Genomic DNA, 13,360 nt, shown 5'->3' on the forward strand with positions numbered 1-13,360 from the left:
TTGACCTCCATTCACTTAGTAACATAATGGGTAGCAAGTTCTTCTGTGTGTGTGTGGAGGAGGGGGGGGTGTGTTGCCTTTATTGATAGTGTAAGTGGGGAGTGACACGCAGTACAGTTGGGCGGGGGGGGGGGGGGGATTAAATATTGAGTCAGTAGTCACGTTTCCCTGGTTTTGGGCAACATTTGCTCTTGCACACTCGATTCGACTCGAATCCTCTTCTGTCTGCAGGATCTTGCTCTCATCCGATGAGTTCGTTGATCATGGAAGTTTGAACGGTGAATATATTTATATATATATATATATATTTATATATATATATTTATATAAAAATGTCTTCTAAATCCGGAGAGTTTAGTGGTTCAGTGGTTCTCAATATTTCAGGGACCCCCCCCCCCCCCCACCAGAAGCAAAGATTTGAATTGAAAACCGTCGCTCTGAAATAATATATATTCAAAGATTTGTGCCACATTTTCATGATTTTTCCCAAAATATTGCAGATCTACAAGCTAGTAGCGAGCCACCGAGTGGCGCGCTATGAGCTTGTAGATCTGCTATTTTTCAATAGCTAAAAGTATAACGTAATTCTTAAAACACCAAAAGGAGTTCCCGTCCAAAATGGGCCAGACATTTATTTAACTGAATGTCCTCCCTCCTTCACTGTGGTGGTTTGGTATTCAGTGGGACCCAAATGGATGCTCATTGCTCCATCCGACGAGACGTTAGGGGACGTGATCGGAGAGCAGATGCCTCAGATGGTCTTACTACTACTAGGGTTGGGTGACGATACGAATATATCGTCAATCGCAAATTTACGAGTCCAATCGCCGGATATTTTTATTAGGCGATTTTTAGGGACGATTTTTTCTTTTGCTAAATATTAGCCCAATTAACCTGTAAAGTGTGAGCAACATGTGAATCAATTTGGGCCAGCAAAGTAGTAACAGCGGCCGGGTGGAAATCCCCTCCTCCCGTTATAATGGTATGGTCCCATAGTCCCCGCACTCCGTTATTACAAAAACAGGCAGGACGCGGCGCCTTGAGAGCTTGTAGATCTGGCTTTTTTGCGACCTGCAGTGAGCTGTTCTCACAAATTTTTGGACAGACGATGGGCGATTGAAACCTTAACTACTACTACTAACTACCCATTCGTTTCCCAGCTCATTCATCTATCCCTCCCTCCCTCCCTCCCTCCATTCATCCAACTCTCCCTCCATCCATCCCTGCTCCAGACGTGGTACTGCACCTGTTCCGCTCCAGGCATGCCAGTTGGCCAGAGCACATGTTGGACCTGGCTAGCTATAGTGCTCAAAAGCAATGGCTATGTACTTAACGTGGCGCCTGCCTCCATAAGGTGGACTCGAAATAGACCAAGCAGACAAGACGGCTTGTGAAGGAAATGGGTTGGAGGAAAACACTGTTGTGCTGAAGATGACAGTGACCGTATAGCCGGCAAAAGACCTTGATCAATGAGTGTTATCACAAAGATAAACGCATAATAATAAGGTTGAGAAACACAACAAATAACACAAAACGCCCTATATAAAATTATAATAAATATAAAATTAGAAAAAAAAGGAAAAGAAAATACATTTCAGTGAGCACAGCGCAACGCGTGTCTAGCAGAACCAAAAAGAAAGCCGAGCGAGAGATGCTGAGGTTGGAGAGAGGGACAGAGAAACGGAACTATGTCGGTGACGGTGAGGAGCGAGTCAGAGAGAAATGTACTGTATAGTGGACTTGCCCAAGTGTAAGTGTTTATCAGCGTGAATAGCTGTCATCTGCCAAGCTTTAACATGCAAATCACAAGAGGACATTCACAGTAGCATCCTCAATTTGTCCTCATGATGAAGGTGATCATGGCCGAGTTATTAAGGTCAAATGGAATTAACGACCGTAGTAGCCTAGACAGTAATTGGCAGGTATACTTCTTCTTCTTCGTTCAGTGACATTTAATATTGTAACACCAATGTTAAGAATATACACTCAGGCATGAAGGAAGCATGAGTCCAAGTCCGTTGCTCTCCCCATGTCCTCCATATATGGGGACTAGGTTGGTGGAGGGTGTGTAGAGCCCAGGATCACATTAGATGATTGACACAGGGGTGAAAAATGGGTTACAAAATCGTGGGATAAAAAATATATATAAAAAAAAAAGTTAAGAATATACAGTGTTACTTCTTTCCGAACATAACATGTCGCTTGTTGCCGGACCGACCTTTGCAATGCGTTTCCATTGACGTGCAAACGTGCCTCCTTGTTTCACTATGGGGTTCCCCAATTAATTTTCCTCAAGGGCCATATTTTGAATACGGTACCAGGCTGGGGGCCAAGTCGGCACGCGCAGTCCACAAGGGGGTCACAAGGGGGCGCTCCGCGGGCCACCCTGCACTATGAGATGTGGAGACATTTCATTGGCATCCGTACAAGCGCATGCACCTTAATCCATTCTGGGCGGGGACCCCTTTTGGTGTTTGAAACACTATGTTACACTTTAGATATTGAAAAATATCAGATCTACAAGCTCATAGCGCTACGAGCTTGCAAATCTGATATTTTTGAAAAATGGTGAAAATATATATTCTTTCAGAGCGAACGTTTTTAACTGATATCTTTACTTCTGGGGGGGGGGGGGGGGGTGGGGGGGGGGGGGTCCGTGGAACAACATATTTTCAGATTGGGGTCGGCGGCCAAATACATTTTTGTTGACATGACATGATTTGAAAACCACTGACATGAAACAGAGGTTTTTCAAGAAAAGTGCCAGGATTTAGAAGGCATTTGTAGAATCGTCCTTGGGTCTAAATGGGATAACACACTTAGACACTTCAGCTGCTGTTAGACCCAGGAACACAGAAATAGACTGGTAAACAAGCACTTGAACTCCTCCGTACATTGATTGCCCGTGACACAGATTATGCATGCAGGCTGAAGGCGTGTATGTGGACATGCATAAACAGCATGCCGTTAACGCTTCATGCCTCCAGAAAACCTTCTGCACGCTTCACAGCACAGGCACTGAAGCAGTGATGTTTTCGTCGAATGAAACTAAGACAGTTTATTTTGTTGACTACCTTTTTCCACTGACGCAAACTAAATGAACTAAGCCATGATGACTATAAAACTAAGACTAAATATACTGACAATTTCATCAACTAATAAAACTAGACTAAAATGTTAGGAAGGGACTAGTGGACAAGATATCAAGTAGAAGTCATTTTACACTTGGTTGCATGCTGAACATCTACAAGCTCACAACGCGTTGCGACACGTTGTGTAGATCGGCTATTTTTAGCAAGTGAAAAAATCTGTCATTACGACGGCATCGAGGCCTGCCAAAATACATTTTGTTCGACTAAATCAGGGGTGCCCACACTTTTTTGACTTGAGGTCTACTTTTAAAATTGCCAGCTCAAGGTGATCTACCAACCAAAAAAATATTATCCCATTGCTTAAAATACTCAAAATAAATAACCACTATATTAATGGAAAGTATTTCATACAATTTAAGTTTAAAAAAGCTAAACTATCCTTTTAATCAGATGACTGCTTGCAGCCTTGCACTGAATGGAGTCCGTCAGCGCTGCATAATCCGGACAGTCACTGCTGACAGCTAGTCTTAAACAGGCCTCCAAATGATCGTCCGTCAACGTGGAATGATATTTGGACTAAATTATCTTCATGTGGGAAAACGCTGATTCACATAAATATGTGGAGCCAAATAACGCTGTGAGCGAGGCTGCACAAGTCCTGATGTTAGGATACTTTTCCTCCACGAGTAAGTTCCAAAACTCTCCATCGCGGGCGCGCAACTTTAACTGTATGTCAGCCTGCAGCGCCATGATCTCATTCTCCAGAAGAGTTCATGTTAAAAAGTGTTGCTATTTTCGAGGCAATGGAATCAACATCAGCTTCTGAATGGGAAGCACATGAATGTAGTGATGGGCTCGAGTAAGGCAAACGCAGTTGGACTTGTAATGTGACATCGTGAAAAAATAATCTTCTTCCCACTCTGCATGTAAGTGATATGTTTTAGGCTTCTTTGCCGCGCGCATCTTGCTATATGAAAAATGATGGATAGATATCCCAGTACATGTGACGTAAATGTTCCTTTCATTGTCAACGCCATTTAATGTTTGTGTTGCCACACATTTACGACATATTTCAGGCACATGTGACGTAAATTCTCCTTTCATTGTCAATGGCAAAATGTGAGACGTGACGGGATGGAAAGCTGTATATAGGAGGGGCTATAGCTGTGCTCCTATATAAAGTGCCCTATATGTGCCCTATAAAGTGCTCCTATATAAAGCTCGTAGATCTGTTTTTTTATTGTGAAAATGTGGTGCAAATCTTTGTATAGTAGGCTATGTATGTATGTATGTATGTATATATATATATATATATATATATATATATATATATATATATATATATATATATATATATATATATATATATATATATATATATATATATATATATATATATTTGGGCCGGGACTTTAACGCGTTAATTGAGATTAATTAACTACAGAAAAAATTACGTGTTAAAAAAAATTAACGCATTTAATCGCACCTTTTCTTTCACGGCGGAACGTTTCTCACTGGGCGCATTTCTAGTACTGAATAGGCGCATTAGGCTGCTGCACGGCTTGCCGGGGGAGGAGCCCCCTCACAGCAGCAGCAGCAGTCCAGTTCACTCTACACTACAGCTCCGTCAGATAACAACAACACTCAAACGAATCGAACGAAGAAGCCGCTTATATCGCTTTAGATTTAAAAGCTATTGGATGGACGCGTGGATCGCAGCATGGTTGTGTGCAATGTCAGAGGGAAAGGATCCATAAGCCATATGACCAACGTTAACGTTAGCTTCCATGCTAGCTGCTTCAGCTGTCTCGCAGAGTAGAGGCTTGCATAGCCTGACCTAAGCAGAGACATTTCTGGCCTAGATGGGAGGGTCGCGTCTCAGAAAAGCGCGCACCCTGATTGGATCTCATCGATCTGTCCGTCACCCCCGGCCCCTCCTCTCCCCCCTAGTGCAGCGCTACGTCACATCATTTAGAGCGACGCCTACGCGGAAGGGTTGATTCCCACTTTTAGACTGGTTCAGCCCACGGCTTTTTCCAGGCTTTCATCTTTCGCGCAGACGAAATGAAAGCCTGGGTATCGAGGCTAAGGCTTGCACGTCAAGCACGACAGTATGCGATTCGAAACATACTGAAGCAGCAAGTGTGAAGGTCCGTGGTCAGACAATGATCTGCCCCAAGCCCCCAACCCCATGTGAAATGCACTCCCCAGCTAGTTCATTCCACCGTTCATTCCACCTTTGTCTAAGTGTTTCCCCCCTAATAAAGTAGTTTGTATTTGTTTTCTCATGCCCCACCATGTAAAGCACATTTGAGTATTCCTAGACACTTTATATAGGCACTTGCTGCACTTGATTATCTGTTGAAAAAAAAGTGTTATTGCTTAAAGGGGAATGCCACTCATTTCCAAAAATAATCTATGGAGTTGTGTGGAAAACTGGAAATAATAAAAAGTCACCCCATTTTGTGAACTGGAGGTCTGACAAAAAACAGTAACAATATGAAGTACAGCTTTGTGAGGTCACTGAGATGCATTTGTTACTGTTACTTATTTTTTTCAGACCTCCAGTTCTAGGCAACACAGAATGGGGTGACTTTTTGTTATTATTTCCACAACATGTATATTAATGACAGTAAAATGTTGAAAATGAGTGGTATCCTGTAGTCACTATTCATTGATTCACTGGGATACCAATTTTTTTTGAAAAAAAAGGTTTCTCGCTGTTCTCAGGTTGAAAATTGATATGTGATTAAAATGCGATTAATCAAGATGAATTAACTACAAAGCCTCTGATTAATTAGATTATTTTTTTTAATCAAGTCCCAGCTCTAATATATATATATATATATTATTCTTTCAGAGCGAACGTTTTTAACTCAAATCTTTGCTTAGGCCTAAATGGGTGTAGAACAATAGTCCTCCATGTGTTTCAGCAAATTCAGCTGAGATGTAGAACAATAGTCCTCCATGTGTTTCAGCTGAGATGTAGAACAATAGTCCTGCATGTGTTTCAGTTGAGATGTAGAACAATAGTCCTCCATGTGTTTCAGCTGAGATGTAGAACAATAGTCCTGCATGTGTTTCAGTTGAGATGTAGAACAATAGTCCTGCATGTGTTTCAGCTGAGATGTAGAACAATAGTCTTCCATGTGTTTCAGCTGAGATGTAGAACAATAGTCCTCCATGTGTTTCAGCTGAAATGTAGAAAAATAGTCCTGCATGTGTTTCAGTTGAGATGTAGAACAATAGTCCTGCATGTGTTTCAGCTGAGATGTAGAACAATAGTCTTCCATGTGTTTCAGCTGAGATGTAGAACAATAGTCCTCCATGTGTTTCAGCTGAGATGTAGAACAATAGTCCTGCATGTGTTTCAGCTGAGATGTAGAACAATAGTCCTGCATGTGTTTCAGTTGAGATGTAGAACAATAGTCCTGCATGTGTTTCAGCTGAGATGTAGAACAATAGTCTTCCATGTGTTTCAGCTGAGATGTAGAACAATAGTCATCCATGTGTTTCAGCTGAGATGTAGAACAATAGTCTTCCATGTGTTTCAGCTGAGATGTAGAACAATAGTCCATGTGTTTCAGCTGAGATGTAGAACAATAGTCCTCCATGTGTTTCAGCTGAGATGTAGAATAATAGTCCTGCATGTGTTTCAGTTGAGATGTAGAACAATAGTCCTCCATGTGTTTCAGCTGAGATGTAGAACAATAGTCCTCCATGTGTTTCAGCTGAGATGTAGAACAATAGTCCTCCATGTGTTTCAGCTGAGATGTAGAACAATAGTCCTCCATGTGTTTCAGCTGAGATGTAGAACAATAGTCCTCCATGTGTTTCAGCTGAGATGTAGAACAATAGTCCTCCATGTGTTTCAGTTGAGATGTAGAACAATAGTCCTGCATGTGTTTCAGTTGAGATGTAGAACAATAGTCCTCCATGTGTTTCAGCTGAGATGTAGAACAATAGTCCTCCATGTGTTTCAGCTGAGATGTAGAACAATAGTCCATGTGTTTCAGTTGAGATGTAGAACAATAGTCCTGCATGTGTTTCAGCTGAGATGTAGAACAATAGTCTGTGTTTCAGCTGAGATGTAGAACAATAGTCCTGCATGTGTTTCAGCTGAGATGTAGAACAATAGTCTGTGTTTCAGCTGAGATGTAGAATAATAGTCCTCCATGTGTTTCAGCTGAGATGTAGAACAATAGTCCTCCATGTGTTTCAGCTGAGATGTAGAACAATAGTCCTGCATGTGTTTCAGCTGAGATGTAGAACAATAGTCTGTTTCAGCTGAGATGTAGAACAATAGTCCTCCATGTGTTTCAGTTGAGATGTAGAACAATAGTCCTCCATGTGTTTCAGCTGAGATGTTGAACAATAGTCCTGCATGTGTTTCAGCTGAGATGTAGAACAATAGTCTGTTTCAGCTGAGATGTAGAACAATAGTCCTCCATGTGTTTCAGTTGAGATGTAGGACAATAATCCTCCATATGTTTCAGTTGAGATGTAGAACAATAGTCCATGTGTTTCAGTTGAGATGTAGAACAATAGTCCATGTGTTTCAGTTGAGATGTAGAACAATAGTCCTGCATGTGTTTCAGCTGAGATGTAGAACAATAGTCTGTGTTTCAGCTGAGATGTAGAACAATAGTCCTGCATGTGTTTCAGCTGAGATGTAGAACAATAGTCTGTGTTTCAGCTGAGATGTAGAATAATAGTCCTCCATGTGTTTCAGCTGAGATGTAGAACAATAGTCCTCCATGTGTTTCAGCTGAGATGTAGAACAATAGTCCTGCATGTGTTTCAGCTGAGATGTAGAACAATAGTCTGTTTCAGCTGAGATGTAGAACAATAGTCCTCCATGTGTTTCAGTTGAGATGTAGAACAATAGTCCTCCATGTGTTTCAGCTGAGATGTAGAACAATAGTCCTGCATGTGTTTCAGCTGAGATGTAGAACAATAGTCTGTTTCAGCTGAGATGTAGAACAATAGTCCTCCATGTGTTTCAGTTGAGATGTAGGACAATAATCCTCCATATGTTTCAGTTGAGATGTAGAACAATAGTCCATGTGTTTCAGTTGAGATGTAGAACAATAGTCTGTGTTTCAGCTGAGATGTAGAACAATAGTCATCCATGTGTTTTAGCTGAAATGTAGAACAATAGTCCTCCATGTGTTTCAGCTGAGATGTAGAACAATAGTCCTCCATGTGTTTCAGCTGAGATGTAGAACAATAGTCCTCCATGTGTTTCAGTTGAGATGTAGAACAATATTCCTCCATGTGTTTTGGCTGAGATGTAGAACAATAGTATGTGTTTCAGTTGAGATGTAGAACAATAGTCCTCCATGTGTTTCAGTTGAAATGTAGGACAATAATCCTCCATATGTTTCAGTTGAGATGTAGAACAATAGTCCATGTGTTTCAGTTGAGATGTAGAACAATAGTCCATGTGTTTCAGTTGAGATGTAGAACAATAGTCTGTGTTTCAGCTGAGATGTAGAACAATAGTCCTCCATGTGTTTTAGCTGAGATGTAGAACAATAGTCCTCCATGTGTTTCAGCTGAGATGTAGAACAATAGTCCTCCATGTGTTTCAGCTGAGATGTAGAACAATAGTCCTCCATGTGTTTCAGCTGAGATGTAGAACAATAGTCCTCCATGTGTTTTGGCTGAGATGTAGAACAATAGTATGTGTTTCAGTTGAGATGTAGAACAATAGTCCTCCATGTGTTTTGGCTGAGATGTAGAACAATAGTATGTGTTTCAGTTGAGATGTAGAACAATAGTCCATGTGTTTCAGCTGAGATGTAGAACAATAGTCCTGCATATGTTTCAGCTGAGATGTGGAACAATAGTCCCGCATGTGTTTCAGCTGAGACCATAGGCTGAGACGTAGAACAATAGTCCCGCATATGTTTCAGTTGCGTGACAAAATACTGCTCTTAATGACGACACTAGGCTAGGCTAAAGGTGCATAGTATTTGACAGTGATGTCACTGACGGTGAGCATGACGTCACGTCGGATGACATCCCTGAAGGAGTAAAGCCATCCCATATATGAAAGTTGCAGTTTGAGGTTTCCCCCCAGTTGTATTCCGCTGAACTCTCACAAACAGACGTGAAACGACTGTTTTTAAAGTGTTACATCGTATCGTATTGATACCCCCGGGGGGGAGGCCATGGCCGTAACCGCAGATCTTATCCGCCAGAAGCTCACCAAGGAGCTGTTAGCGGAGCACGTGGAGGTGGAGGACACCTCGGCCGACAGGTGCGCTGCCAGCTTCAAGGTGCTGGTGGTGTCGTCGCGGTTCGAGGGGAAGCCTCTCCTACAGAGACACAGGCTGGTGAACACATGCCTGGAGGAGGAACTGAAACAGATCCACGCCTTGGAACAGAAGACCCTCACGCCGGAGCAATGGGAGAAACGGAAGGCACAGTGACACACGACGCACACATACCTCGCAGTTGAATAACACACGCATACCATTAAGGTGTGAGTACTGGATACCAGTCTTTGGCACTAAGTAATGTACTGTAATAGTTTTACCAGGGCGACATCCGCCCGGACAGCGTCAAACTTTCCGTGCTTGTTCCAGTAGTAATTCGATCGGACCAACGAGAACCAAAAAAAACAAAAATGCAAATATCCATTCCTGAACTGCTGTGAGTTCACTGAATCTGTGTATTTGGGTCAGTTTATACATCGCGGATTACTAAATAAATGATTAACCCATGATTTTTGTAACACCCAGTGTCGATTATCTAATGTAATCCTGGGCGCTACACTCCCTCTGCCAACCTTGGGGAGAGCAACGGACTCATGCTTCCTTCTAATGCATGAGGAGTCCAAGCTGCTTATTTTCACCTGACGGGGGAGTTTCCCTGGTTGGACGTTGCACGTGGAAGGAACACGTTATTCCAATCAGTTCCTTTTTCCCCTCCATCAGATGCCCCGGCTGGCCAGGGGGAGGCAATATAGAGACCTGGGATTACTGCATGTATTTTGTGATGCAAACTTATGTTATAATTTAGCTATTTAAAAAATAGCAGACCTACAAGCTCATAGTGCGCCACTCCAGGCCTAGAAGAAGTGGAATGAGTTTGTTTTTTGGGAGGTTTGGAGCTCATTCTTCTGCATGTGCCATGGATATGTTCGAGAAATGCTGCACAGACTTGGCGAGCTTCAGGCACCCAGAAAAAAATATTGAAATTTTGTTTCTAGTTACCACTGTGACTCGCTGATCAGCATATGTTGACAGAGACTCAGCCAATTAAAGTTTCACATAGGTCTAAATGCCTTTGCTGCAAGCAGCTATATCTGCCTCCATTTGCGTCATGGTATTAATTCATAATAATGTATATTGATCACGTGCGGACGCCACACAGAATAGCCAACTCTTAACTGCAGCTGAGGAAACATACAACAAGTTGGATCGGATGAAATAGGCTATAGCCTTTAGTCCAAAAACAAATTAATCCCACAAGAAAGAAAAGAGAGAAAATAATGTCCTGTGTCCATGCATGTCCATATATTTGCTTTCCAAATCCGACAGTGCAGGGCAGGGAATCACCGCGGCTAATCAATATAGGGCCTTTAATCATTGCAGAGTTTTAATAAAGCATTTGGTCGTGTGATGAACAGTATATGAACTTCTTTCTCATTATGTGACAGTGAAACTGTAACATCAGTTAACTTATTAACGTTCTGACATTTAACAAGGAGTGAAGCAATGCGTGCTAAGTTGGCAAGTTTCCTTTATAATTATATTCATATAACTCGCGCTGTTTGCTTGAAGATCTGTCTGTGCAGAGACTCACCTGTCAAAATTAACTGCTCTACAAGCTCATCGCCTGTAATATATAGAGTGCAGGCTAGTACTATATTCTATTCATATACAGCAGTGACCGCGGCTGTGATTTCCTTCCAGCAATCATTTTTATTATAGCCTAATTTGTGAAGCTGCTAGTCACTGGAAAATATAATTATTTTGTTGTTCCACCGTCAGGGACAGTTTGAGCTGCGCAAAGCCTTTTTTTCATTTTTTGACAGATGGATCTCAGACAAACTGCTGTCTGCTGAGTCATGCTTGAAGCCTTTTATGGTATGACTAGGGCGTGGATCAATGCAAATGAGGTTGTCGGGTGATTTTCAGATCACTTGGCACCCGCTGCATTCAGTATGACATACACCTGCAATACGCCTGCGCACCTGTGCTACACACCACTCTTTGAATTGCACGGTAAAAAATTGTAGTTTGATCGGACGGATTAATACGATATCTGTTTAGTCATCCGTTACACTGGCATATTTCTCTTTTGTGAATGAGGACCTATGACTCAGTCTCTCATCCTTCCGTTTCCTCGTTCATATTCGGGTGTCTAATGATCTGTAGGATGCTGCTGAAAGGATGAGAGAAGAGCAAAGTAAAGCAGTGGTGTATCAAGGGTCATTATTTGTTACCCACCGTGAATGGGAGACAGTCATTGGATTATTATTCATTTTTATAGAATATTTTGCGTCCAGTAATAAAATTGGAGCGGGGTGGAACAACCGCATAAATAGCTTATTTTTTTTGTCATCAGCCTGTGGCCAGTCAACGCCTGTCTGCAAGCGCTGTACTGCTTCTGTAAGATTGCATTTCGGAAAACATGGCACAGGCTGACTAAGAAAAAGCTATTTAAGCCAGCTGGCCGCTAAAACTTCTATCCTCTGCAGCTCTCAAGAAATGCCTTTTCACTTTTTGCATACGATACTGCGAAAAGAGTTTTCTCCACTGCTCTTGGGACGGGCTCTACCCATTTCTACCTATTGCAGGGATATCCATCCCAACACGGAACCTCTTCTCGGAGCTAATGGCGGCCGGTGAGGTTCCAAGAGGGGCTAGGATGGGCCCCTGGTATACTATGCGGCCCAGCTCAGAGGTGGAGCGAGGTTCTTCCCTATCTGCTGCAGTCGGTTGTTCCCTGCTCTCCGTCCACTGCAGTGCTCTCAGCTCTTCAGGCCTGATGTCGATTTCTTTTTTTTTTTTAAGTATTTTTTCTCTTTCAGTGGTTCTCAATATTTTATGTCAAGGACCCCAAAAATTATATATGTAATATGTCGCCGACCCCCATCTGAAAATATGTTGTTCCAGTGACCCTCCAGAAGCAAAGATTTGAGTTAAAAACTGGCTCTAAAAAAAAAACACATTTTCATGATATTTCAAAAATAGCAGACCTACAAGCTCGTAGCGCGCCACTCGGTGGCACGCTATGAGCTTGTAGATCTGCTATTTTACAATAGCTAAATTATAAGTGTTTAGAACACCAAAAGGGGTTCCTGTCCAAAATGGGTTAAAGTTAATGTCCCTCTCATAATATCAAAGTGCAATATAGGGAAGGCGTAAAAAAATGTTTTATCCATCAAACCGTTATTTGGATATATATTTATTTGTTTGCTTTCAAGTTTTTCAAAATGATTTAGGAATTATTTGCCTGAAGAAGGTCAGTATTATATAGACCGAAAGGTTGCAAATAAATATATTGATTGTGCACAGATTTGAGTTTGCGGAGCTTCCCTTTATTCTTTCAGAATATTTTTTTACAAAGTATCAGTCAAAATCATCTGCAAATAAACACTACTCTGCAAAAGCGGGATTAACACAAAGATCTGGCAATTGGTCAGGCTCTACTCTTTAATACATTTGAAAACATGAAATAGGACATTCTGATTAATGAGTACTTTTGCTTATTTTGAATTCCGGACTTTTACTTGTATCTCTAAATTGCGGTATTGATGCTTTTACTTGAGTACTTTTTCCACCACTTCCGCCACTATACTTTTCTGGGCCAGAGCTGCCTGCCTGTCTGCCTGTCTGTCTGTCTCACAAAGGAAACACACTCGGGGCCGATTCATACTCTTATTTTACCGCTGTTTCGGCGCTGTAGTGCCGAAATGATTAACCTGACGCTGCCAGATCCAAGAAGCTTGCTACACAAATTTGTTTCACAGCTTATTGGGATCTGGGATCGCGGAATCAAATTCGATGACGGGGCTTTTCCTTTTTTTCAAGATACTTGGTAGATGATTGGATGGGACCGTCTGTCTATCACCGTGTGGGCGTGCAAACACAACCAATCATATTGACGTGTCTATATAGCTTCACATCCGGTTTCGCACATATCCCGCCCTTAGCTCACGCTGATTGGTTCGGTACGGAACGGATTTGTGTACGGATTGTGTACTTACCATAACCAACTTTACCTCAAACCCTAACCTAACCATAACCAAC

General features: G+C 41.9%; 2 protein-coding genes across 3 annotated transcripts in view; both read left to right on the top strand.

The window, feature by feature from the left end:
- The window catches only part of kcnab2a (potassium voltage-gated channel subfamily A regulatory beta subunit 2a), a 178,362-nt gene that overhangs the window by 28,321 nt on the left and 136,681 nt on the right, over positions 1–13,360 (top strand). The window lies entirely within an intron of this gene.
- LOC310863252 (bolA-like protein 2) lies at positions 9,269–9,529 on the top strand (the record flags this gene model as incomplete). Its single annotated transcript, XM_083771458.1, has 1 exon — positions 9,269–9,529. The coding sequence occupies one exon, from the start codon at positions 9,269–9,271 to the stop codon at positions 9,527–9,529; it is 261 nt and encodes an 86-aa protein (XP_083627584.1).

The sequence above is a fragment of the Protomyctophum parallelum genome (assembly GCF_964188405.1).
Source record: "Protomyctophum parallelum genome assembly, chromosome: 8".
NCBI lineage: Eukaryota > Metazoa > Chordata > Actinopteri > Myctophiformes > Myctophidae > Protomyctophum > Protomyctophum parallelum.